The sequence below is a fragment of the Berghia stephanieae genome, chromosome 8 (assembly GCF_034508935.2).
Source record: "Berghia stephanieae isolate SIO BIC M18660-M18661 chromosome 8, UCSD_Bste_1.3, whole genome shotgun sequence".
NCBI lineage: Eukaryota > Metazoa > Mollusca > Gastropoda > Nudibranchia > Aeolidiidae > Berghia > Berghia stephanieae.
The window spans coordinates 35,855,705-35,881,896 of record NC_088367.1 but is presented as its reverse complement, the minus strand read 5'-3'; the positions used below and the strand labels follow the sequence as shown (position 1 = coordinate 35,881,896).

The 26,192-nt window shown below is 37.8% G+C and overlaps 3 protein-coding genes across 6 annotated transcripts in view; 1 reads left to right on the top strand and 2 right to left on the bottom strand.

Moving 5' to 3' along the window:
* The window catches only part of LOC144978581 (uncharacterized), a 92,508-nt gene that overhangs the window by 31,815 nt on the left and 34,501 nt on the right, over positions 1 to 26,192 (bottom strand). Inside the window, exon 1 of one of the 4 annotated variants that reach the window (XM_078924847.1) lies at positions 16,132 to 16,247. The exons of the other annotated variants lie outside the window; for them this stretch is intronic. The gene's annotated coding sequence lies outside the window, so the exon portion shown is untranslated. Of the gene's footprint in view, positions 1 to 16,131; positions 16,248 to 26,192 lie in introns of those variants that run through there. 4 annotated transcript variants of the gene reach the window in all.
* LOC144978993 (uncharacterized) lies at positions 7,239 to 7,823 on the top strand. Its single transcript, XM_078925613.1, has one exon. The coding sequence runs from the start codon at positions 7,239 to 7,241 to the stop codon at positions 7,821 to 7,823; it is 585 nt and encodes a 194-aa protein (XP_078781739.1).
* LOC144978992 (uncharacterized) lies at positions 23,174 to 25,747 on the bottom strand. The gene is made up of 2 exons (XM_078925612.1): positions 25,619 to 25,747; positions 23,174 to 25,543 (listed from the first exon to the last, which is right to left on the bottom strand). The coding sequence occupies exons 1-2, from the start codon at positions 25,745 to 25,747 to the stop codon at positions 23,174 to 23,176; spliced, it is 2,499 nt and encodes an 832-aa protein (XP_078781738.1).

Sequence of the window (26,192 nt, the reverse complement as noted above, 5' to 3'; positions counted from 1 at the left end):
AACATAAATAATCAAGTGAGTTTGAAAATAGATTATAAACTGGTAACGGTTAATTTCAAAATTAAACGACCTTACCTGTGATGTTTAATTGGGACCCTTGCGAATCCAATTCCGAATGGGGAACAAATGAATAGAATTACGTGACTCGTCAGGCTTTAACGTGAATGCACAGACAAACAGAACAAATGATAAGGGAAGGGAAAATTCCAATCTAACTAATAATAGTCAATCCATAACGGGTGGGCATTTGTTCACAATTCGGAATTGGACTCGCAAGAGTTTCAATTAAACATCACAGTAGGTACCACAAGAAGGAGAGGAGCTGGAATAATACAAGCTAGCACAAGAGAAACTACTATTCTCTACTCCGGGAGGCAGGTTGATCATCACTCAGAGCTTTTACTTTTATGCGAATGTGAACAATGTTTTTATGTAAGAGCAAATTATTATTATTATTATTATTATTATTATTATTATTATTATTATTATTATTATTATTATTATTATTATTATTATTATTTATTATTATTATTATTATTATTATTATTATTATTATTATTATTATTATTATTATTATTATTATTATACGTGTATTACCAGGGAACATAACTCTATCCTCCAATTTGACTGTACACCAAACGCTTTCCGATAGATTCATCACGGTTAAATTCGAACATATCTGCGCATTTAGACTTTGTATAATATTTCAACTCCTCTTTCAGGCGAATCATTAATTAAAAGATCATAGCCAGATAGCTGACAATCTGTATGTATATATCTATTTATTCTAACCTTTCTGTGAGGCAATGTGGTCTAGTGGTATGACACTCGCTTTCGGAAGGTCCTGGGTTCGAGCCGCGAGCTCGGCGCATAGTCCTTGGAAAAGGCTCTTTACTCACATTCTCTCAGCGTACTCAGGTGTAAAATGAGTACCTGGCCGTTAACAGCGTTGTATTTGTCCGAAAAATTGTAATATCGCCTAACAGGCGTCATGTCCCGTCCTACATGTTAAATATTGCTGTTGACCAGGGACCCCTTGTAAAGCGCTTTGAGCACATTTAGTGGATATTGCCCTATATAAGCTCACTTTTCTTTTTTTTTTTTTTTACTTTTTTTTTTTTTTGCTATGATTTGTTATACATATAATAAAAGGCTTTACATGGGCGATTAATATTTTCAATTCTTCCCATTTATTCAGTAAACCGTCAGCATTGGGATAAAGTGTTTTATGTAGATTGTCATGATTTTGAGTGGGCTGAAATTCCAGGATAAAGAGTCAATCCTTATTTACTTTTGAAACAATTCTAAAAACACAAAGCGCAACGAATATGGTGATACTAAGCTGCTAGAAGCTGAGGACTGTAAAAAGTAATGAAAAAAAAATTGAAGTCACGATTTTTCTACAACAGAGAGGGCCTACAAAATTTCCCTGTCGTCAATCTGGGATTTAGTAATGTATTTATGTCTTTATTGTTTTTTCTGTTGTCGGATGAAGAAGGGTTTTGAGTCCGAAACGGTCCATGTTGGGTATTCTGTTCTTTTTTGAAGCTGTTATATTAATTTTTGTTTATTACTTTTAACGAATATGGTAAAGCCTTGGAAATGCCCTATATAAATTTGAATATTCTGTGATTAATTTTTTTCATATAATTGTTTATTATCTATTTCTTCATTCATATACAATTTATTAACTATTTGTTTATTCATTAAATTGATGTATTTATGTCTTTCCTTATTGCCTATTTACTTATATATTCATTTGTTTATTTATTTTTGCTGATTATCTATTCATCTATCAATGTACATAATTAATATTTTATATATACATATTTTCTATTTATCAATTTATTTACTTATTCTTATTTAATTGCTCATTTATCTGTCCATTTAATTAATCTATTTATGTCTAATGCATTCATTTAATCATTTATTTATTTTTAGCATCTATAAATAACAGGTTAAAAACAAATCTTAAGATCAAGATCGAGATAGAAATAATCAGATTAATTTTAGAGATTCAAACACAATTTTAGAAATCCCCAACTCTGAACGTTTTATTTTAATCTATCTAATATCTATTAATTAAAATAATATTCGGAGAAAACGAAAGCGAATCTCAATGCAAAACGAGGTCGAATTCCAAAACACTTAGAAATATTTTCTATGAATTCATATTTCAAATTAATTTTTTTTTAAATTTTAATATTATCTCTTGCCCCCCACCCCCCCCCCCCCTCTTACACAAACCAACACACACATATCATGGGGTCTGTAAAGTGTAAGGGGTCAATCAATAGATGACAGTGTCAATGATCAAATGAGTTTGGGAATTTCTGACATCGGCGAAGAACACTTCACGTGAGGCTAATCTAAACATAAAACTCGGAGACTTCACCGTAAGATAAAAATAGTACTCATTCATTGAACTACAAATGCACTACATGCTTCGGGCTTCGTGCTCCCTATGCATTACAAACATACATAAACGCTGACTCACTCTCCATCTCGTACATCCTCTGCTCAATGAAAATCTCCATCTTTATCTCAAACAGTCTCACAAGAAGCGTATGGGATTTAGTCTTACTTTTATTTGCCTATTTTTAAGGATGAAACTGCACAAACAAAATATGTTGTCGGCTGGTAATATTATGCGAGGTCTCTCTCTCTCTCTCTCTCTCTCTCTCTCTCTCTCTCTCTCTCTCTCTCTCTCTCTCTCACACACACACACACACACACACACTGTGTGTGTGTTTTTTAAAACATTTTCCTCTCTCCTTCTCAATCAATCAATTCCCCCCCCCCCCCCCCCCCCGTGTGTGTGTGTTTGTGTTTGTGCGTGTGCTCCTTTCTGTTTGTCTTCTTATTCATTCATTTATCTCTCTCTCTCTCTCTCTCTCTCTCTCTCTCTCTCTCTCTCTCTCTCTCTCTCTCTCTCTCTCTCTCTCTCTCTCTCTCTCTCTCTCTCTCTCTCTCTCTTTCTCTCTCCTTCTCTCTGTGCCTGTAGACTTAATCGTAAGTAGATTCAGAAATAGAAAGAGAAAGAGAGATCATGTGAAGTCTAGTATGAATAGAAGCCAGGTATATTTGTAATGATTTTAAAAATTTCACCTGCAGCTGAGTTAACGAACGTGACCTATATAATATAAAAATATTCATCTTTATACACTCTCCACTTCCATCCCACCCAACATACTACACAACGAAAGCACTTGCACATGAAAGAAAGACGAAAAGTGGGTATGTCGTATTACAGGAGTGACAAAGGCGGAATTTCTCAAATGTAGAGTAAGGAAACTTCACAAAAACAAAAAAACAACCGTATTCACAACTCTGTTAAACTTGAGATTTTATTCAGCGCAATATCCACTAATCGTGCTCAGAGCGCTTTACAAGGGGTCCCTATCCAAATCAAACAGGAACACTGAACATGTGTAGACCGAGACAAGGCAATATAAACCCCAGTGATGTTTGTAGGTACACTGTAAATTCAAAGGTCACATTTACCCTTGAGAGACGGAGCAATCAATGTCTATTGTTATAAATAGAGTATAGCATAATATAGTACATATCGATGTTTTCTTAAAACGTGATATCTAGAAAGCTACACAATAAACGTCCAAGAACAGAAATATCTTTTGACGTTATTTATCGAAATTATAATAGAGTCTACACCTCAATTCTGTGCACAGACTACTAGGTCCTGTGTTATCTGTGGTGCATTTCATAAGCTTCATACAAACCCCACCCTTTTGACATGAATACCGCATCTTTTTTTAAAGGCCAAGTTAAAGAAAGAAACATAAATATTATGACGTGTTTACAAGTTACACCCTGAACAACGATCCGTTTCGATTCATAGAAACGCATTTTAGGAAAAGAAACAAAACTTTGTAGGATTTTTATTTAAAATGATTGTATCCTTGTAACTTCAATAACACAATCGATATTTAACTAAAGCATGGAAACGCCAGCCATGCGCTGTCAGTGACGGAAATTACGTATAAAGATGAACAATAAAAAGAAATAGTGTAAGTGTAAGACATATCATCTTTTTTGTTTTAAAGAAAACAAAAGCATTAGGGAGTCCAGATAGCTTAGTTGTGACATCACTCGACTCACAGGTAAATAGAACGTCATTGGTCCTGGGTTCAGATGAGGTTTTATCTCTATTTTTTCTGTCCCTAAGTCCAATAAGTAATGATTGGGTGTAGTGATTCCAAATCACACATACCTTTCACACACCCTACCTCCGTAATTTCATAACAATAACACTGCATAAATTACCACACATAACTTTCTCACAGTTGTTTGTTTTTAAGGGTTTTACGGCGCTTGCAACACATTAAGGTCATATCAGCGCCAGTAAAAAGGAAGAAAATGGGATAGTAAGATTTTCTAGAATTACAATTAATTAAAGCACAAAAGAAAAGGTAAGACAAAGGGGAATTGGTTCAAATAGGGAACAGATGTAGATTCCAAGAGCACACCGTCAAAGTACTTAATTTGAGATCACCTAAAAGTCTCACCCAGACACAAGCACAGGTCCCAACTAAGAGGAATACACTCAAATGTTTATCAATCATATAATATAATATGTAAACTAAACATAATACAATGCATAACAGAGAGATTTACAAGGAAAAAAATATAATCTGCCAAAACAATAACTATACATTCGACTATTTCCCTCCCAGCCAAGGAACTCCAGCAAGGACAAAACTAAGTAATCTCATTCCAAGACAATGACAGGAAACAATTGGAAAACGGGTATGGGGGGATAGAAGACACAGCATGTACCTCCCTGCCCACTAAGGGAGGTCAGGATCCCCACCCAGACTTTCTCACAGTCCTCCTACATAATTTTATAACGCTGCATTAATTACAGACCACCAAGACGATAAAATTCATCGTGGAATTGCCCGGCGGCGTCTGCTATTACTGGGATCAAAAGGCCGTACCGCGCCTAATACTGCCCACACTCTTCACTACGTTTTATGATGCCGATAGAATTATCCAGAGATCCAATTCTACATAAGATAACCGTTTTAATGATTTCGTAAATATCACATCTGAATTGACAAGTCAAAAATCTAAAGTCAAAAATCGGGGATGTGATTGGATCCTGCTAAATTGCCATTAAAATCTAAAAACTAAAATTCAGGGACCCAATGGTCCCCGCCAAAGACCCAAACTCCGATCATTTTCAATCAAAAGGGAGATGCTTAAGCCATCTCGTTCTTTATCTCATTATGGCACTAGATTTGGCCAAACTGCTGTGACCAGACTTGCATATCATATTTAGATGAATATACAGCGTGAACGAGGATACGACTTTCTTACATCAATCTTTATTTAATTCTGTTATTATTAATTAATGTAATTTAAAACTGTGTCCAGTGGAACAAATAAAGGAGTTCACGTACTTGGGGCAGTTGGTAACATCCGATGCAAAGTCTGACAAAGAGATCAGGAGACGAATAATGCTGGCCAAAAATGCGTTCATGAAACTAAAGCCAATCCTCAACAACACAAATATCTCCATCAGAACACGAATGAGATGCACCAAATGCTATGTGTGGTCCATTTTCTTTTATGGTTGTGAAACGTGGACACTAACCGCACAGACAGAACAACGCATTGAAGCTTTTGAGATGTGGACGTACAGGAGAATACTGAAAATACCTTGGACAGCAAGAAAAACAAACATCGAAGTCCTCGACCTAATGGGCCAAAAACAAAAAGAACTTCTTTTGACTGTGAAGCACAAAAAGCTGTCATATTTTGGACATATGCGAAGACATGATAGTCTCGAAAAAAGGATAATGGAGGGAAGAATTGAAGGAAAGAGAGGCAGAGGAAGACAGAGGAAATCCTGGACAGATGGCATCAAGGAAGCTACAGGACGGCGCATGGCAGACTGTAACGAGGCTGCAATGGACCGTGAAGGATGGAAGGCCATGACACCCGACCTCTGGAAAGAGATGGAACCCGGATCAATCAATCAAAATTTAAAACTATTATGTGTAGTGAATAGTAATTAATGTAGTGTTTTCGACTGGACCGTAAGTAGATGCCAACAATAAAATAAATCGATAATTCATGTCATTATAAGCAATATTTCATTCACTCTCTATATCTATATAGACTCTATGTGTGTATATGTATGTGTGCCCTTCAATTGGATGAATTACATTTACATGAATTTACAAATACAAATGTGCTATCGCTTATGCGCAACATTAATATAATGTATTCATAGTATGTATTGATTCTTATGCTCATATTTGCGTAACTTGTTTTCCCCCGTCCCAAGACATAATTGTAACTCGTTATTATTATTATTATTATTATTATTATTATTATTATTATTATTATTATTATTATTATTATTATTTATTATTATTATTATTGGTGTCACAAAAATAACAGTTGTATTGTTTCCAAACACTGATGGTAATATTGAACTGTTGACTGTGTCAATTCTTCCATTCTATTTACCACGGGAATTTACAAAAGTGGTGATCATAACAACATACATCCCACCAGACGCCAACACCAACGAGGCAAACGACGTGCTTTACGATGAGATTGACCGAATAAAACAATCTTCGCCTGACTGTTTATTATTATTAACAGGGGATTTTAATCAGTGTAAATTAAAATTTCCGGGGCTTTACCAATTTGTCAGTTGCAACACAAGAGGCGACGCTATTCTAGATCTATTTTATTGTAATGTCAAATTGTCTTATCGATGTTTTTCACGTGCGCCACCGGGTAACTCTGACCATGATATGATATTGTTGCTGCCATTTTATATTTATAGGCCTGTATACCAACAACTTTAAACCTGAGAAAAAGACTATTGATGTTCTAAATAGCAAGGCCTACTTGGAATTACAGGGTTGTTTTGAATGTACTGATTGGGGTGCGTTTGTTGATAATGCTGTGACGTGAATGGATTGAATGAATGTGTATCCGATTATATTGAGTTTTGTGTGCAGAAGGTATGTGAAAAAAAAAAGAAATAGTGATGTATGCTAACAACAAACCCTGGGTCACAAAAAGAATGAAATTACTTTTGAATGAAAAGGAAGTATATATACGCCAAGGGAGATAGGAAAGGTTTGAAAACGAAACAAGAGGAAATAAAGAGAGAAATAAAGAAATGCAAGGCTTATTATAAGTCAAAATTAGAGGATGATTGAAGATCTGGGAATATTAAGGATATATGGAAGGGAATGAAGACGACCGTCAACCATAACAACAATAAAAGGAAGTCAAGCTCATTGAGTGACGTTGACATCAATGAATTAAACAATTTTAAAGCACGATTTGATGACGGTAATTTTGAAAATGAAATTAATAGAATTAGATCAACATTATTAAATGACGGCACAGAAGATGAGATTGTGTTTGATGAACGGCGAGTGGGGAGAGAGTTTGAGAGAGGAAATGTACGAAAAGCGTGTGGGCCAGATGGCATTAGAGGCAAGTTACTGAAAGTGTGTGCCGAGCGATTGTGTTATATTTTTACCATTAATTTTAATATGTCTATCCAACAATCCTGTATTCCGGCCATTTGGAAAACATCGAAAATTGTCCCTGTCCCCAAGAAAGATAAGGTCTCTTGTATGAATGATCTCAGACATATAGCCCTGACATCTATTGTTATGAAATGTTTCGAACGACTTGTACTGAAAAAGCTTAATCTCCAGTTTGGTCCCCAATCTGACCCCTTACAATTTGCATATCAACCAAATAGAAGTGTTGATGATGCCATTAACCTTTTGTTGAATAATATTTACAGTCATTTATTTAGATAAACCAAAAGCATATTGCAGAATTCTTTTTATTGATTTTTCTTCAGCATTCAACACGATTCGGCCCCATTTACTTGTTGAAAAACTGAAATGTTTGAATATAAATCCCCATTTGATTTCCTGGATTCTAGACTTTCTTTAAGAGAGAGCACAATTTGTAGAAATTAATGGAAACAAATCTAATAAAATAATTACTAATACAGGAGCCCCTTAAGGGTGAGTTCTCTCTCCTCGCCTCTTTACGGTTTACACAAATGACTGTACAAGTGACTTGGTCCCAATTTTGAAATTTGCTGACGACCCTGCCCTTCAAGGGTTACTATTTAAAGATGATGAAACGGCGTACAGATCTGAGATCGACAGATTTGTTGGTTGGTGTGAAGATAACTCCCTGAAATTAAATGTAGGAAAAACCAAAGAAATGATTTTTTGATTTTAGGAAGAACACAAATTCCATCACTCCGCTCAAAATTAAAAATCAAGCTGTTGAGCAAGTTTCGGTTTACAAATATTTGGGTATTTTAATTGACAATAAATTGCAGTGGCATTTACAAACCGATGCTGTTATCTCCAAATTGAACAGAAGAATGTATTTTATTCGGAAACTTTCATTATTTGACATAGACAAAACGTTATGCTACCTTTTTTATAAATCCGTTTTGGAGACCGTTATTATTTTTTGTATTACAGCATGGTGTGGAAATGCCAGTATTTGTGACATTAAGAAAATTGATCGGATAATTGATAAAGCCAGGAGTTATACTCACCCAATTTCCAATGTGGAAGAACTGTTCAAGAGATTTTGTCTAAGTAAAATGGAGAAAGTAATGAAGGATGGCGATCACCCCCTTCGCAAATATATTAAGTTCTCCACGAGGAGCCGTCGCCTTATATCTATAAAAACAAAGATAACACGTCACCTTAATTCATTTTTGCCACATGGTGTTCGATATATATATATATATATATATATATATATATATATATATATATATATATATATATATACACACATACACACACACATTGTCGCCATAGATTCTCAACTTTGTGTTTATACATTTTTATGCATGCCACGTCTGTAAACGAATTTCCATTTTTTGGATGAATAAAGTATATATTATTATTATTATTATTATTATTATTATTATTATTATTATTATTATTATTATTATTATTATTATTATTATTATTATTATTATTATTATGAGATTAGTGGTGTTGTCAAGGCTTCGTTAATTAAAATCCTTTCAATACCAAACTTTTCCGACCAGTCAAACTTTTGCTCCTATGTATGTGCATATCTGTTTACCCACTAATCAAGTGATGCTTTAGTACACCCAAAGAATGACCAAGAAATCATCCATGAACTAAGCAAGCAGAAGCCATCCTTACCACCACACAAATGAATGCCCGCCATTGACTCACACCCAACCTCTACTAATAAGATAAGAAAAAAACCATGAATTGGGTGGTAAAGAATGAGAGAGGATGAATAATTAACGTACCCATAGTCTAACTTTAATTAATTAAAAGTTACTATGATGCATTTGTTTAATTGTGTGTTACTGTTACGTGTTATTGTGAGGCTATTCTATTGATTTATTTTAAAGTATTTCCACTTTAAGGGATTACTTATCTTTTAACCCTGATCTTTCCCTATCTAACGTGCCACAGCTACCAATATTACTTATTCCTTTAAACTTAAAAACTTTATTACTATCTGTCGAGATGCCAGGCCAGAATCTTAACCCATCTATAACAGGATGAAAGATGCACCAGGCGACTTCTGTACCTGGGGGAAAAATTACTAAATTCTATTTGTCTTTACCGGCAGATCGCGACACTGGGCAGCTGTTTCTATTAGATCTGACGGAAAATACTTTGCAATATACTAGCGTCCTATTTGAAAGGTAACCGTCCGACTCCGACTAATGCTGAGTACATCGGTTCCAAACGACCTACACTGTATTTACAACGGTGTCAAACACAAACCAGTGGAAATCAGGCCAAAATAAGGGAGTTTTGAATATAAATTATGTTCGATTGTTTTTCTTGATTTCCTACTTTCTTTGTTTTTTTTTCTTTTCTTTTTCTTTTTAATGCAGAACAACAATGGATTGTATTCATGGTTTGTGTGTGTGTGTGTGTGTGTGCATGTGTGTGCGTGTGTGTGTGTTGTTTTGTTGTTTGTTTTTTTTAATTTTAATTGGCGAGTTGCTATGTACTTTTGATCATAATTCGAACAGCGCTGTTTAAGGTGCAGAAATTATATTTATAGATATAGATAATTGATGGATTGCAATTTTTGCAATTTTCGTCTAAAATATATCATACTAAGTAAGACACATGAAAAAGTCAATTTGAAACATATGTCGGACAAAGCAGTGAGAAAGCTTTCAAGGAAAGGGGGGAAAATCAATCTGCCTGTCTTATGTCTTTGACAATATATTGTATAAACCAATCCCTCATAATACCAATATGAGACGATGGCATAGTATATTAATAAATAATGGCCGTTGATAGAATTGTTGTTTTGATAAATTGCTGATTATACGCTGAATCATATACATCACAGCCAAGGCGATCTGATGTTTTTAGTTAGATTGGTTTATATCAACTTGCACTCATGTGCAGGTCTGATAGCTGAACGCAATTATTGGTTTGATGAGACCATGATAAATTGGGTCATCAGATTTTACTTATAAGTGCAAGTATAAACATTTCGTGCCGATCTGATATCATTTCGGAATGAACCAGATGATGTCAAAAATCACTCTAAAACTTAAAATTCAACTTACACCCCGATATAATTCCGTTTTGGGACGATTGGTAACAAATAATGCTGAATTTGGATTGCATGAATTAGTGATACATTTTTAATGTCCACACAATGGAAAATTTTCAGTGGTTTACATTGCACGAGCAAATATAATAAGCATCAATAGAAATGTGTGGATCTTATGATAACATGATCCTCACAACAAATTTACTTTTTAATGCGCACATACATCTTTTACACATTAATAACAGGAAACATAATGTTTTAAGTCACTGAATATAAGAATGGTTGCAAATGCATTATTGACATCCAAGAACTTTAATGTTCCTCACTCGTCCTTCAACACATTTTAAACTGACTTATTCTCTTTCACACAACCCCCCACCCCCGAACGCTCTCTCTCACTCAAACTCACACTCTCTCTCCCTCTCTTCGTCTATTTCTTACTTTCTCTATTCCTCTCTCTCTCTCTCTCTCTCTCTCTCTCTCTCTCTCTCTCTCTCTCTCTCTCTCTCTCTCTCTCTCTCTCTCTCTCTCTCTCTCTCTCTCTCTCTCATTATTTCATAGTTAAATGACGTTTCTAAAAGATATGGAAAAAAGAAAAAAAAAGAAACCGAATAGGTAAAAACAGGGATCCTCTATTGCGTCAAAGGAAGTTTGTATTGTTCTAAAGAAGGTCCGTGTATAATCATAAGAGCTAACTTTTTTTTTTTTTTTAAAGTTTAAGGATATAGATACTTGCCTAAGGACACGGTTTTATAACATCCTCACGATGAAAGCTAAAACAAACAGCTTTGGCAAATTATAAACGTTGCTTACGGCAATCCCAGCATATAGCAGAGCAAACAATAAACGTATGTATGCCTGTCTTCCTGAACAAGATGTTCGAAGTACAGTACAGAAAAAATAAATGGAGATTGAGGTCATTAGAATAGAATAGAAACGCAGTCAGTTAATGATTTTGGGTTGTTATTCTCCCATAGTCCGGCTTTAATTCCCATAGGTATCCATCTCCCATAGTCCCAGGTTTATTTTCCACTGATATCCTCTTCCCATAGTCCCAGGTTTACTCCCCACTGGTATGCACTTTCCTGAGTCCCAGGTTCATTCCCCATTTGTGCCCACTTCCCATAACTTTGACGATTTCGGTAGATTTCGAAAAAGAGAAGTACGCTTCTTAGCTCACTGTTCCACTGTCCTCTCGTAGTCCCTGGTTCAGTTCAATCCCCATTGGTGCCCACCTCCTATAGTCTCAGGTTCATCTCTCATAGTCCGGCTTCAATTCCCACAGTCCCAGATTCATTTTCCACTGATATCCTCTTCCCATAGTCCCAGGTTCACTCCCCACTGGTGTAATTCCCTAAGTCCCTTGTTCATTGTCCACGGGTCCCCACTTTCCCTAACTTTTGACGATTTCGGTAGATTTTGAAAAAGAGAAGTACCCTTCTGGGATCACTGTCCACCTCTCGTACTCCCAGGTTCAATCCCCATTGGTGCCCACCTCCTAAAGTGTCAGGTTCATTCTCCTCTGGAAGCCAAATCCCATAGTCCGGCTTCAACTCCCACTGGTATCCATCTCCCATAGTCCCAGGTTCATTTTCCACTGATATCCTCTTCCAATGGTCCCAGGTTCACTCTCCACTGGTGTACACTTCCCTGAGTTCCAGGTTCACTCCCCACTGTCGCCTACTCCCCATGACTTTGTCGGATATTGTCAGGACTCGTTGGATTTCCTAAAAAAAAAGTAATACCCCCCTGATATTGCTTTTTTACGAAACCCGCCTAAAACCATAGTCTCAGGTTTACTCCCCACTGGTGTACACTTCCCTGAGTCTCAGATTCGCTCCCCACTATTGCCTAATTCCCATAACTTTGTCGGATATTGGCGGGTTTCGTAAAAGAAAGTAATTGCTTTTTTACGAAACCCGCCGAAACCCAGTCCCAGGTTCATAATAATAATAATAATAATAATAATAATAATAATAATAATAATAATAATAATAATAATAATAATAATAATAATAATAATAATAATAATAATAATAATAATAATAATATTTCCTATCGTCGAAACCTCAAAGCGCTGAGTCCCAGGTTTACTCCCCACTGCTGCCTACTTCGGCGGGTTTCGTAAAAAAGAAACACCCGACTTTAAAAGTCGGTGTACTCGTTAACAGAAATACAAAGAGTAGCAACGATAATTTGCGTTTTGCCCTGACGAATTCGCAGTTCTCAAAAATATAAGGACAACAAAAATTTAAAGCAGTAATTAGAAAAGAAACCAATCCTTTTTGTTTTTTTGTTTTTTTTTTTTTTTTGGTTATATATTATTGTTGTCAGTTTGTTTTGTTCCTTACAATGGATCGACTCGTAATAATTATAATTATATCCTTTGACCATTATGTCAGTTTGCTCTTCTTAGCTATGCCGGTTTGACAAGTCGGGAAACTACGGGGTTTTAAGTAATACAACGTTATGAAATTTGGACCACATGAAGGATTTGGTTTCTTGTTTCAATTACAGATATTTTCTGGTTGAACTGGGTTTCTTACGCCGTTTGACCTCGCAATAATCTACATCGCACAGAGCGTGCAGTATCATATTATACACTGTAGGAACAGATATAAAAAGCACACTAGAGATTTAGTTTATATAATCATATTTTAAAAATTCTAATTTTAGTTTGACTTCTATGATAAAAATGTTTGTTTCTTTCATCTCCTCACTCTCAAGAAGGAGTTGCTCAGGCATGAATCAGAAATTAAATAAGTTAAAAGACTAAATGTTATGTGTAAAACCTATCTAAAGACAGTTTTACCTGTTTGAAATTAATTTAACATCTGGTGTTACTTACACTTTGATGACTACATTAATCTTTCCGAGAATGGATTACTGCAACTTTCACTCAAAACATTCCATCTGACAAGATTTTAAAACTAGATAGAGGGTATAGAGGGTATGAACAACAACAAAAAGAATATAAAGAAATAAAAAAGACATCTCTAAAATTACATGACTCCTTGTGTCTGAAAGAATAAATTATAAACCCCCGCTTTTATGCTTTAAATGTCTTTCAGGTGAAGCTCTATCATACCTGACACATTACTATACAAGTCTATACACCAGCTTGGCCACTTTGCTCAGGTCTGGACACCACACAACTACAAAATACACGATTTAGATTAAAGTATTATGACGAGAGAACCTTTCAAAACATTGGTCATAAAAATGGAATGTTATCCCCATAAACCCTAGAGAGGCAAACAAAAAAGTACAAACATTCAAAGGGCATTTTTGTTCTATAACTAATTATTTCATATAGATTTCTAAATAAATTATATTGTGTGAGGCTGTGGGAAATCGCGTGTCTTTGTGATTGGTGTGGGAGTGATATTATTATATAATTGCGGATGAAAAGCGCAAAGAGTACGGCCTAGTCATGATTAAACACAATATAAATACTACTTATTATTATCATTATTAATTTTTCAAAAATCAATCCATGAAATAAAAGAAATTACTATAGTCAGATTTTATATTAATGGCGCGTGTTTTTCTGGTATTCTCAGCTCTCCCTCTATCAAAAGTTGTACAAATTTGTGTCAACCTTTGAATCAATTTGCCTTAACTGAATATAGATTTTGGACCGTGTTGATGCCATATCAAAAAAGTTTTCTTCTTTCAGACCTATAAAAAAAAATACTTTAAAACCGCTGTCATAAAATTCAAGATTTTTTTACACTGTAAAAAATGTAGACTCTAAACAAGTTACGCACCACAAAGTATGAGATGAATTTATCGTTTTTCCCAAAAAATCTCGTGCTGACACGAACACGTTAGTTCCGGCTAGTGATTATGAGTTCACGTCATTCTTGTTTCCGAATAAAAACAATTATTCTCTTTAATTGCTCTGAACTTACAACTTATGTAGTTTACCTTAAATATACTCAATATTGTCATATTGACCATGAATGCTGTTTACATAACTTTGAAAAATTGTATATCTCTATGGACGTTTCACAGAGCATTCAACGGCTTTTAAAACATACGCTTTTAAACTGATAATTCGGGTAGAAAAAGACATGAGAGTTCTTGCAGGTGGTGAAGATACTGGGTGTATAGAAGAATGCCATACCATTTTTTTTTCTTTTCTGCATCATCTGGAAGGTAGAGACTATCATTCTGGGGGTCAATGCAGAGGTGTTTGAAGACTTGCTAAAGAACCGTTTGCTGCCTTTCCTCGAAGCACTCAGCCGTATTGCATTGGACTACACTACAATTCGGTGGCCCATGATCACCTCAATGCTCCAACTTCGGCAACTATAAAAACTTATATTATGATTTCTGGCTCCAACCAGACAGCACTACATATATTCTGACTATTTTTCAAAGGCCCAACTAGACACCAAGCAGTGATTTATGTAGCTGGGTTTGTTAGTTCTGACAAAGTAATTTGTGATAGACCAAAGTCCTATTCAGAGTAAAATGCAGTTTTTAGGTCTGTTAATCACTACAGAATCGGAGTAAATTCTCGCTCCGCATGCCTAATGCATATAATGATTACTTTCTTTCTTTCTTCTTCTTATCTTTAAAAAAAAATCATAAACTGGAACGGCGACTCTGCAGAAATTTAATACAAGCAGAACGGACATGTTGCCTTGACATAAACTAAGCTTTGTTTTGATACCTTTGTCAATTTCGTATCTATTATAAGCTTAGCTTTGATAATACAAGAGCGGCCTCAAGACTTTTCAATCTACCCTTGTATTATTATTATTATCATTATCATCATCATCATCATCATTATTATTATTATTATTATTATTATTATTATTATTATTATTATTATTATTATTATTATTATTATTATTATTATTATTATTATTATTATTATTATTATTATCATTATCATCATCATCATCATTACACTGTAATATCATCATAATCATTATCATTATTATTGTTACTTTCATCATCATCATCATTATAAAATTAATATTTAGGCTATAAACGTTCGATAGAAATGAGTTACTGTATTGTATATTACGACTGCATAAGAATGGTGTTATACCTTGCTACAAGAACTGCTAAACTTGAAAATAATTAATTCAACATACTTTTTATATAGCAGTCAGTGAGAACAATTGAATACTAAACTCAGATTACATACAGTTCATAAAAACAATTTCCAATGCACTAACACAGACGTGCTCATTAGCAAGTCGGACATCCGAACGCATTATGGGCTTAACGTTGTAAAGGACAGTATTTTGCATTGGTTTACTAAGAGTATTCCCATTACAATAATGGGCCAATAATAATTTGGGGTATCAGACATACAAATAAGAATACACCGACTAGCCCAAACAATTATAATAATAAAGAGTTTTTGAGACGAAATTCGGACCCTTCCATAGGGTACATTGGATTTTTAACTATGAGTAAATTGAATTACCGTATGTTTAATTGCATAATATTAGCAATAGTAATAGTAAGCATGTGAGAGTAAAATGGTCTTAGAGTACTTACAACTGCTGTATATTTTCGTTAAACCTTGCTACAAGAAACTGCTAAACGATTCATGAAAATAATCAAACATAGATACTTCTTCCATCACATTGAAAACAACTGCATCCTAAACTGAGATTACACACTGCTTATAAAAACAAATTCCTCTTCTCGCAAGTCCTAGGAGCTGTCGGAAACTTCTAGCATCCAGGTAAGCGGCAGTTTGCCATAAGCTAAACTTAAAAGTTACACGATGGTATGTGTGTTTGCTCGCCCACCCTACAGGCTCTCTCTTCCCCCCCCCCCCCCCCCCCCTCTCTCTCTCTCTCTCTCACTCTACCCCCCCCCCCCTCTCTCTCTCTCTCTCTCTCTCTCTCTCTCTCTCTCTCTCTCTCTCTCCTATTAAAAATAAGTGAAGTGCTTTTATCTAAGCAGATCAGGAATCTGAGGGGGTCATCTTCTATGAAAAGCTATCCATGTCATTCCATGTAAATAATGTCTGCAAATCTTTGAGTTTTGAAATCAAATGAATATTCCTTGTCATAACGTTTTTAACTGAAGATGTCACCATAAAATTAATGTTTCTTTGGTATTATCAAAGCTTGATTATTACAACTCCATTTTGTCAGATCTCGCACTGAATAACTGGTAAAATGCAACGGGTACACAATTCAGCAGCCCGTGTAATAGTAAAACCAAAAGCTAGAGGTGCCTAAATGAACCAATAAGATGGATAGAAAAGTAAAGTGAGTAAATGCGACTCATATATAAGTATAAGGGAACAACATAAAACAAACAACGTTTCGACCCTTGGCCTTCATCATGTTGTTCAAACAAAACACAAAAAGTTAAGGTTACAAAAAATCACATTTTGTCAAATGTGGTAACAATGTAAAGGTATGGAGAGGGTGTTGGATGTGGATGCAAGAAGAGTTGCAAGAGAAGGGAGAGGGGGATAAATGGGAGAGAGGGAGAGAGAGAGAGAGAGGGAGAGAGAGAGAGAGAGAGAGAGAGAGAGAGAGAGAGAGAGAGAGAGAGAGAGAGAGAGAGAGAGAGAGGGTGTATGTATATGTTTGTATGTATGAAATGAGGGTTGGGGAGAGGAAAGAATCATTCTTAGAATGGACTAGTAACATGTAATACACAGTAAAAAGTACTACAAAGAAGTCATAAAAATGGGGATGGGGGTGAGGGAGGGATAGAGGATAGGTATATTGTGCCGGCTATATAAACGGACAAATTGAAAGGGGGGGGGGGGGGGGAGAGAGAGAGAGAGAGAGAGAGAGAGAGAGAGAGAGAGAGAGAGAGAGAGAGAGAGAGAGAGAGAGAGTTGTAAGTTGACGTGAATGGTCGGTTGACGTGAATGGTCGGGCTTAGGCTGGTAGGAGTTAATGTGTAGGTATGTATTTGGGTAGAGATGAAGATGGAAGAAAGGATGAGAAAGAATATTTAATTTACAATTTTGAAGATAAATAATATAGGAAAACAAAAAAGAAACGGAAAAAGAAATATATTTGAAAATTACACTTATCGTATTGTAACATAAACCAGATGATCAAAACCATGAATTTTGAATTAAAGAGAATCCATCGAATGAAACAATACATTCATCTCCATTTGCTGTTTGTGCGGACTGTTTGCGCGAACGGGTCCGATTAGAATAGACGACGATTGGGATTGTTTGGAAGCTTTAACTAACACCCATTCCGCACTAGGAATCTGTAAGACTCCTTCCGCACTAGGACAAAACTGTCCCGAGACAAATTTGTCCTGTCCCACAGGAGAAAACTTCTATTCAAAAGGGGTTCCGCACTAGGACAGGACTGTCCCAGGACACACCTGCGCGAATGCATTATTTTTTTTTTTTACAAGATTCAAAAGTTTATTTGTAGGCAATTGCAACTCTAATAATTCACATTTTATGAATCAACATAAGATACGACATGACGATAATGATTTTTTACACTGTACGATGGGATTAGTTTACATAAGCTTTATATAATCATGAAATATTCTTATAGCAAGAGTAATATTACTGCTACTACTACTACTACTACTACTACTACTACTACTACTACTTCTACTACTACTACTACTATTACCACTACTACTACTACTACTACTACTACTACTACTACTACTACTACTACTAATAATAATAATAATAATACTTCTACTACTACTACCACTACTACCACTACTACTACTACTACTACTACTACTAGTAGTAGTAGTAGTAGTAGTAGTAGTAGTAGTAGTAGTAGTAGTAGTAGTAGTAGTAGTAGTAGTAGTAGTAGTAGTAGTAGTAATGGATGAAATATAGGTTGCATATTTCTGTGCTTTACTACGTGGAAAAAAAAGACAAATTGAAAGAGAAAACAATATTGGATGCATCCTTTAATGACCCAAAGATTGCTCAAGGGTCAATTCCGTACACTCTATGGTAATCTCCAATCTTATCTTAAAATGACTTTCTTGGAATCACCTCATTTTACCCAGGTGCAAATAAGTACCAGTTCGCTGATGAAAGTAATCTTTGACGGACTAGCATCATTCAAGAGGATAATAGAAAGTCAGCATGCTTCGTACCCGAAAGGCATCAGTTGAGTAAGTCACCTCGCCTAGCTCAATTTGCGGCGCTGCACTGCGGTTGACGCCTGGATTATACCTCGTCCTAGCTAAATTTTCGGCGCTGCATTGCGGCTGACGCCTGGGTTATTCCAATTTGCCCTTGGAATAGACCCTCGAGCAAAATTTCCCCTATGGGATGAAAAAGGGAATTTTATTTTTTTAAAGTTTAAACTGTTATCTGTCTGCTCAACGCCACAGAGACATGGATAAGTTCCGGATTTATAAGCTTAGGAGGCAAGATGGCCCATGGTTAGCGCGTTGTACTCTGGACTGAGAGGTTCTGTGTTCGATTCCGACCGAAACCAATTTGTACTTTCTAGAGCAAGAAAATTTAATCCAATCACTCACTCCATTCAGGTGTAAAAGGGTACCTGTCAAGCTGGGATAGTAATCTGCGATAGACTACAGACTAGCGTCCTGTTCAAAGGTTTTCAAACAAATACGTTAATTGTCCGCTACACGCTATCGAAACCGGAATAACTCCCGCACCATTGGCTACAAGGCTCTAAAGGACTTAATTTGTTTTACAATGAGTCCAAGTGGCTCAGAAGGACTTACTTAAAAATATTTTCATTGAGAATTCCCGAAATAAATAACGATAAAGATAATTGATCCCACAAGTTACCGAATAGATGTGCGACCGGTTTTAGACACGTTACTGCTGTGTCACAAAGTGTGACACTTCTTAAATTATATTTATAAACTCTACGTTTTTAAATTGCCGAAAATGTTTATGTTGCTATGCCTTCTATACGTGGTTTCATCACATAAAATTATTTTTTGAATTGTTCTTGCTTTTTTATATTCAGAATTGAAATAAATAAATAAATTATAACTGTGAAATTGAATGTAAGCTTCAGTTTAATATACGAAAACAGATAAAATGGACGTCTCGGATTTCCCCTTCATCAACAACACATGATGAATTAAAAACTACAGACGAATGAGATAATGTGGTAGTGGCGTTGTTAAGATGCATAAACAAAAACATTGATGGGCAGGAAATTGTATGCTACTTTGTGAGGAAGCGCGAATTAAAACAGAGCAATAGAAATTTATAAAAGGTGCGTACTTAATTTTGTCAAAAGAGGGGAGGCGGGAAGGAACTGTGTAATGCAGTATAGAAAGTGAACTAAAAAGTGTTGGAAAATAAATACAATGGAATTGGAAATAAATACAAAATATAAGGGATGTAGGTATTAATATATTAGTGGCATTAGCCGCAGCAGTAGTAGTAGTAGTAGTAGTAGTAGTAGTAGTAGTAGTAGTAGTAGTAGTAGTGTAGTAGTAGTAGTAGTTGTAGTAGTAGTAGTAGTAGTAGTAGTAGTAGTAGTAGTAGTAGTAGTAGTAGTAGTAGTAGTAGTAGTAGTAGTAGTAGTAGTAGTAGTAGTAGGGATGCAGAAAATAAAGACAGGCATTTCAATTTTGACACGGCGCCGCCAAGTCTGGGACTTTTTTGTCCTAGTGCGGAAGGCTGCTATATTTTTCTACTATCACAAACGATATGAACACGGGACTGGGACAGTCCTGTCCCGTTGATTTTGTAGCATTTCACAACGGCTTGGGACACAACGGGACTGTTTTGTCCCGTCCCAATAGGTGCGGTAGATTTCTCTAAATTCTATGTTACAGATTTGGGACAGGACTGTCCCAGGACAGTCCTGTCCTAGTGCGGAAGAGGGTAAACATATAGAATTCTGGCTTTGGCCACAAATCAAAAGAAGAAAGGTCTTACATCCAAAATTCAACAGGGTTAAAGTTAATTCATATAATAGTTTCTTTGGCTTTGGCCCCAAATCAACAGGCCCACTAGAATGGGAAAGAAAACAATATTTAATTAACCATAGAAAAACAAAAGCAATAATACTTAAACTAGATCACCTTTACACATATCACAACACTATAAACTTCTCAACACACGTGGTCACTGCCCTACGTGCTTGGCACAAACTATCAAATTAGAAAATCACTTGTATTAATACACTCATATTATAAGCAGAAAGATAGAATCAAATGAATCATTCCACCAACCACAAGGCCTGTAACAAGTAAAATCACAATTAATTGATTTTAATAAACTGAAGTAAAAACTTCTTGCAAAACAGCATCGGCTGAACTTTGCATAGAAAATAAAATACGTCCGATCGGACGGCCAACTGGTGACTGGGGAGGATGAAAGTTTTACAAAAGCCAAGAAACAGAATTTTAAAAGAAAAGAAATACTTTTTTTAAAAATGGTCTCTCTTTGTGTGCCCGGAAATGACTCGCGGGAAAATCCACGAACTGTGAAATAGAATTTCCGACCTCAAACTAAAGCCATTAAAACGGTTCTACGCAACACCAGGTCCCTATGTCCCTTTATCTATTCCAGAGAAGTCAACTACAAAAGGACGAATGCGATATGATCATCATATCGGGACATCACGAACTAAGGATAACATTGGGATTAGCGGACACAATAAACTTAATAAAACATTAATAATAACATTTCGTGACACAGCCCCCTTCTTAAGACAAAAACACTATTTTTGTTACAATAATTTGAACGAAATGTTCACATCCAAGACAAGAAGTCTGGCCCATGGTTGTCAGTTCCCTTAACAGACCTCAGGGTGAACCGATACTGACTCAATAACAGAGCTCAACGCATGAGTCTGCCATTCTCGGACTTTGCTCGATTCAAGTAAAGAAGAGGCGCGTGATCTGTCTCAATGACAAATTGTCTCCCGACAAGATACGTGCTCAACTTCTGTATTGCCCAAACTAGAGCAAGACATTCACGCTCCACAACAGAGTAACGTTGCTCCCTTGGCAACAGTTTCCTGCTAAGAAAGATTACAGGGAATTTCTCTCCTTCATGTTCTTGGCTCATGATAGCGCCAACTCCGGTATCACTGGCATCAGTCGAGATGATAAATGACTTTGAAAAGTCAGGAAGTTGCAAAACAGGCTCTGATATAAGCACGTTCTTTACATGTTCGAACGTTCGACGCTTTGGCTCATCCCAAACAATACGGTTCGGCATACCATTTCTAATTGCATCTGTAAGCGGGCTCGTTACAGCCGAGAAGTTGGGAACATAACGACGATAAAACGACGCTAGACCCAAGAAGCTCCGAAGTTGCTTCTTATTCTGAGGTGGGTCAGCTGATCTGATTGCCTCAACCTTTTCCATGGTGGGTGCAATCCTGCCGCTTCCCAACTTATGTCCGAGGAACTCAACTTCTGGGAGACCAAAGAAACACTTGGTTGGTCTCGCTGTCAGTTTCGCCTGTCTCAGCCTACCAAGAACCGTCTCAATGCACCTGAGATGACTTTCCCAGTCGGCATGATGTATCAAAATGTCGTCGATGTAGCTCTTGACATTTGATAGCCCACGTAGCACCTTTCTCATAAGTCTTGAGAATGCCGCTGGTGCACCTTGGAGGCCAAAAGGTAAAACAGTAAATTGCATCAGTCCTAGCTCTGTTGCAAATGCTGTCATGGGCTTGGTCTTGGATGAAAGACGAATTTGCCGATACCCACGGACTAAATCAATTTTCGTCAGGTAATTGCATTCCGGGCCAATCTGCTGGAACAGAACATCAAGGCGTGGCATTGGCTCAGCATCAAACACTGTGATATTGTTCAGGGCACGATAATCCACGCAATATCGGTTTGACCCGTCCTTCTTCCGAACAATGACAGAAGGGGAACAATACGAGCTATCGGAAGGCTCAATAATCCCAGACTCAAGCATCGTCGTGACTTCCTGTCTGAGCGTTTCCTTCATCGCTTGAGGCACTGGGTATGGCTTCTTCCTTACTGGAGTGTCAGTGGTGAGCCGGATGTCATATTCATACACATCGGTGCAGCCCGGTACATCTGTCATCACATCCTCAAACTTCTTGAGAACGCCCTCCAGCTCGCTTCTTTGTAATGGTGACAAGGTTGTGCCAATTGTGACGTCATGGATTGTTTCAGTCTGACGTTGCTTCGGCAACTCTATACGCACGGTATCACTATCTATGTCACTTCCATCAGTCACTTCCTCTTCATGGACGATAGCTGCAACTGCGCACTGAAGCAGCCCCACAGCTTCCTGCGACCCTCTTTCATAGTACCTTTTCAGCAGGTTGATATGGTATGTCCTCTCGTCACCATCGACTTCAATTGTGTAGTCGTTCCTCCCAACTCTTTTCACAACAGTGTATGGTCCTTGCCACTTAACTTGCAACTTGTTGCGCTTTGTTGGTAGCAGTAACAACACTTTGTCTCCTTCCTGGAAAGACCTCTGTCTAGCCTTTCCGTCGAAATAATGTTTGCTTCTCAGTGAGGACGCTCCCAAACTCTCCTGAGCTAGCTTTATTGTGTTCTCCATTTTCTCTCTGAGATCCACAATATATTGGTACGTGGTCTTGACTTCTTCATCCTCCACTTCTCTTGACCACAATTACCACAAAATGGTAAGTGGTCCCCTCACCGACCTACCGTAAAGTAGTTCAAATGGTGAGAATCCGAGCGACTCCTGTGGTGCTTCCCTATAGGCAAAGAGAGCGGCATTAATATATCTGTCCCAATCTCTCTCATGCTCTGCTGTTAACTTCTTCAGCATGGACTTCAAAGTCCCGTTGAAGCGCTCCACTAGTCCGTTACACTGAGGATGGTATGGAGTTGTCGTGAGCTGTCTCACTGACAAGAGTCGACATACCTCAGACATCAGTTCCGATGTAAACTGAGTGCCTCGATCGGTAAGGAATTCTCGCGGGATTCCTATCCGGCTAAAAACATCTACCAGAGCCTCAGCCACGGTTTCAGTCTCCATAGACTTCATAGGCATCGCTTCAGGATACCTGGTACAGTAATCAACTACTGTCAAAATGTATCTGTACCCCTTTTCTGATGCTGGAATTATTGGTCCAATAATGGCAATGGCCACCCTTTTAAACGGTTCATCTATCAAGGGTACAGTCTCAAGTGGCACTTTGGGTATTCGCCCTCTAGGTGCCGATCGCTGACATCGGTCACACGACTGGCAAAATCTCTGGACATCGGTCCACACGCTGGGCCAGAAGAACTCGTTGAGAATCCGATCAGTAGTCTTCTTTGCGGCCATGTGCCCAGCAAGTATACTTTCATGACCCAACTTCATAACCGTTGGTCTAAGGTCCTTCGGCACGACCAATTGTCTCATGACATCTCCATGATTGGTCAGCTTTGACCTAAAATACCGGACGAGGACACCATCTTCGAAACCATACCAAGTCTCGTTAGATCGGCCAGTCTGTCTTACCTCTCCGGTCTGTGCCATCTGCCTGCACTTCGTCAGTGTCTGGACGTTAGTCTGTTTCTCCACTAACTGCTTGACAGTGATGTCGATATTTGACGCAATCGGCGTCGTCAATGGCTTCTTGCCCTTCTTGTGCCCAGCTGACCTCGTCTCCACCGCATTCACTTCCCCAATGGCAATTCCTGGACATTTTGCATTGGGAATATTCCCTACAATTACATCATACAATGTGTCGTCCATTTGCATTGCCGAAACCGGCCCATCGTAGTATGGACATCTCAACTCCGCTTCTACCACGGAGGCTGTTGCAATGCTACCATCTGCAAGCGAAACCGGTACTTTCTTGTCGCTCACTTTTTCTGGTGACAATATTCCCTTGCGTACCACCACGCAGCTACAACCGCTGTCACGCAGAACAGTCACAAGCTTCCCGTCAATGAAGCCTGTTGCCACTGGCATACACGAGAATTGATGGTTGTCGTCTGCTGTGCAAGCTGCAGAGATCACGGGTACAGTGCACCCACATTTGAGTTCCATAGATCCGTGGTGATTTTCGCACCCCGGTTCTGTGGTCAATGACGCCGCAGTATGTGACACACGGTCACGTTTCTTCCAGCAGTTTTCTTCGGTGTGACCCCGTCGTTTGCAAAATGCACACGTTGGAACTTCCGCTCGAAGAGCAGAGAGCTGGTGTGGCTTCTGTCGGCAATCGCGAGCGATATGGCCAGGTTTGGAGCATCGATGACAAGTCATCCGGTTGTCCTTCTGCGCCATTGAACTCGTCTCCATGGCCTTCATATGACGCTCATCCTTCGTCGGCTTCATTGTCAATGATGACTCCTTACCCGTCCTAGGCATGGTCGAGTGAGGCCTAGAATAGGCGTTCATCGCCCAGTGCGCCTCCACATAATTTTCAACCAACTTGACAACTTCTTCCGTGTTCCCAGGTTTCCTTTCCTTGAGAAACACCTGTAAATCCCGGCCACATGAATTGATTAGCTGCTCCTTCAGTATCAGATCTATAATCTCTTCAGCGTCGGATTTGTTTTTCCCCGCCAAAGAAATCCACCTGTCCAGGTACCCAGCAATTCTAATCTTAAATTGGCCCATACGCTCTCCATGCTCTGGCCTACTTGTACGGAAGCGTGCGGCAAACCCATCCTCTGTCAAATTGTAATGCGCGAGCAGAGCGTCCCTGACCTTCCCGAAGTCTTTGGCATCGGCCTCGTCCATACGGGTATAAACTTCCAGGGCCTTTCCGGACAGTAGGGCACCCAGGTGGGTTGCCCAGTCAGAACTGTGCCAGTTATTGGCAGAAGCATGCCTCTCAAATCGCGAGATGTAACTCGAGACATCATCTCTCCTATCATCAAGCGGCGGTAGTCGTGGGCTCTTCCCTACCGACGACGACGGCACATGAGTCCCGGAGGAGGCATGAGTTGGATGCTGTACCTTCAGTCTTTCCAACTCCAACTCTCTTTCCAAAAGAGCGGCTTTCAGCTCCAGTTTCTTCTCTTCGCGGGCGCTCTCCTCCTTTGCCGATTCTCGATTGTGTTCTCTTTGCTCTCTTTCGTGCTCCCTTTGTTCTCACTCGTGCTCCCTTCACGCCTTGGCCTCATTCAGAGCATCCGTCTTGCGAGCCTCTTCCTGCTTTATTTGTTCATCTACCCATTTCCTTAAAGCCTCACCTTCCAATGCTAGTTGAGCACCGAGTTTGATTAATTTCTCAACATCCATGATGGTTCAAGAAGGGAAAAGACAATGTAGTTCAATAAAATGAAGCAAAGAAGTTAAAACACTTGAGCAAGCAAGAGAAACTTAAAAACAAAGTCTTTGTAATTATACAAATAGAAAATCAGTCAACAATATCAACTAGTGGAAATTTATATACCTTCGGGTATAACTGACGAATGAATTTAAATATTGCAATAATTACTTACTTCAAGCAATTATCATTTCTTCTCGCCTTTAATGGCAAATAGAATAATCAGCGATGATGTGTAACAACACTTCTCATAATATAACAACCACAGGGATACAGTAGGTATCGACGCTCCCTGTTCCAAACTCAGTTTAAAATAACAAGTCAATCTGACCCAATTCACGTAAATCTCAGCGACAGACAACTGGTTTAAGATAACCAGCAAGTGACAAAAATAACAGAAGGTTTCAACTTAGCCGA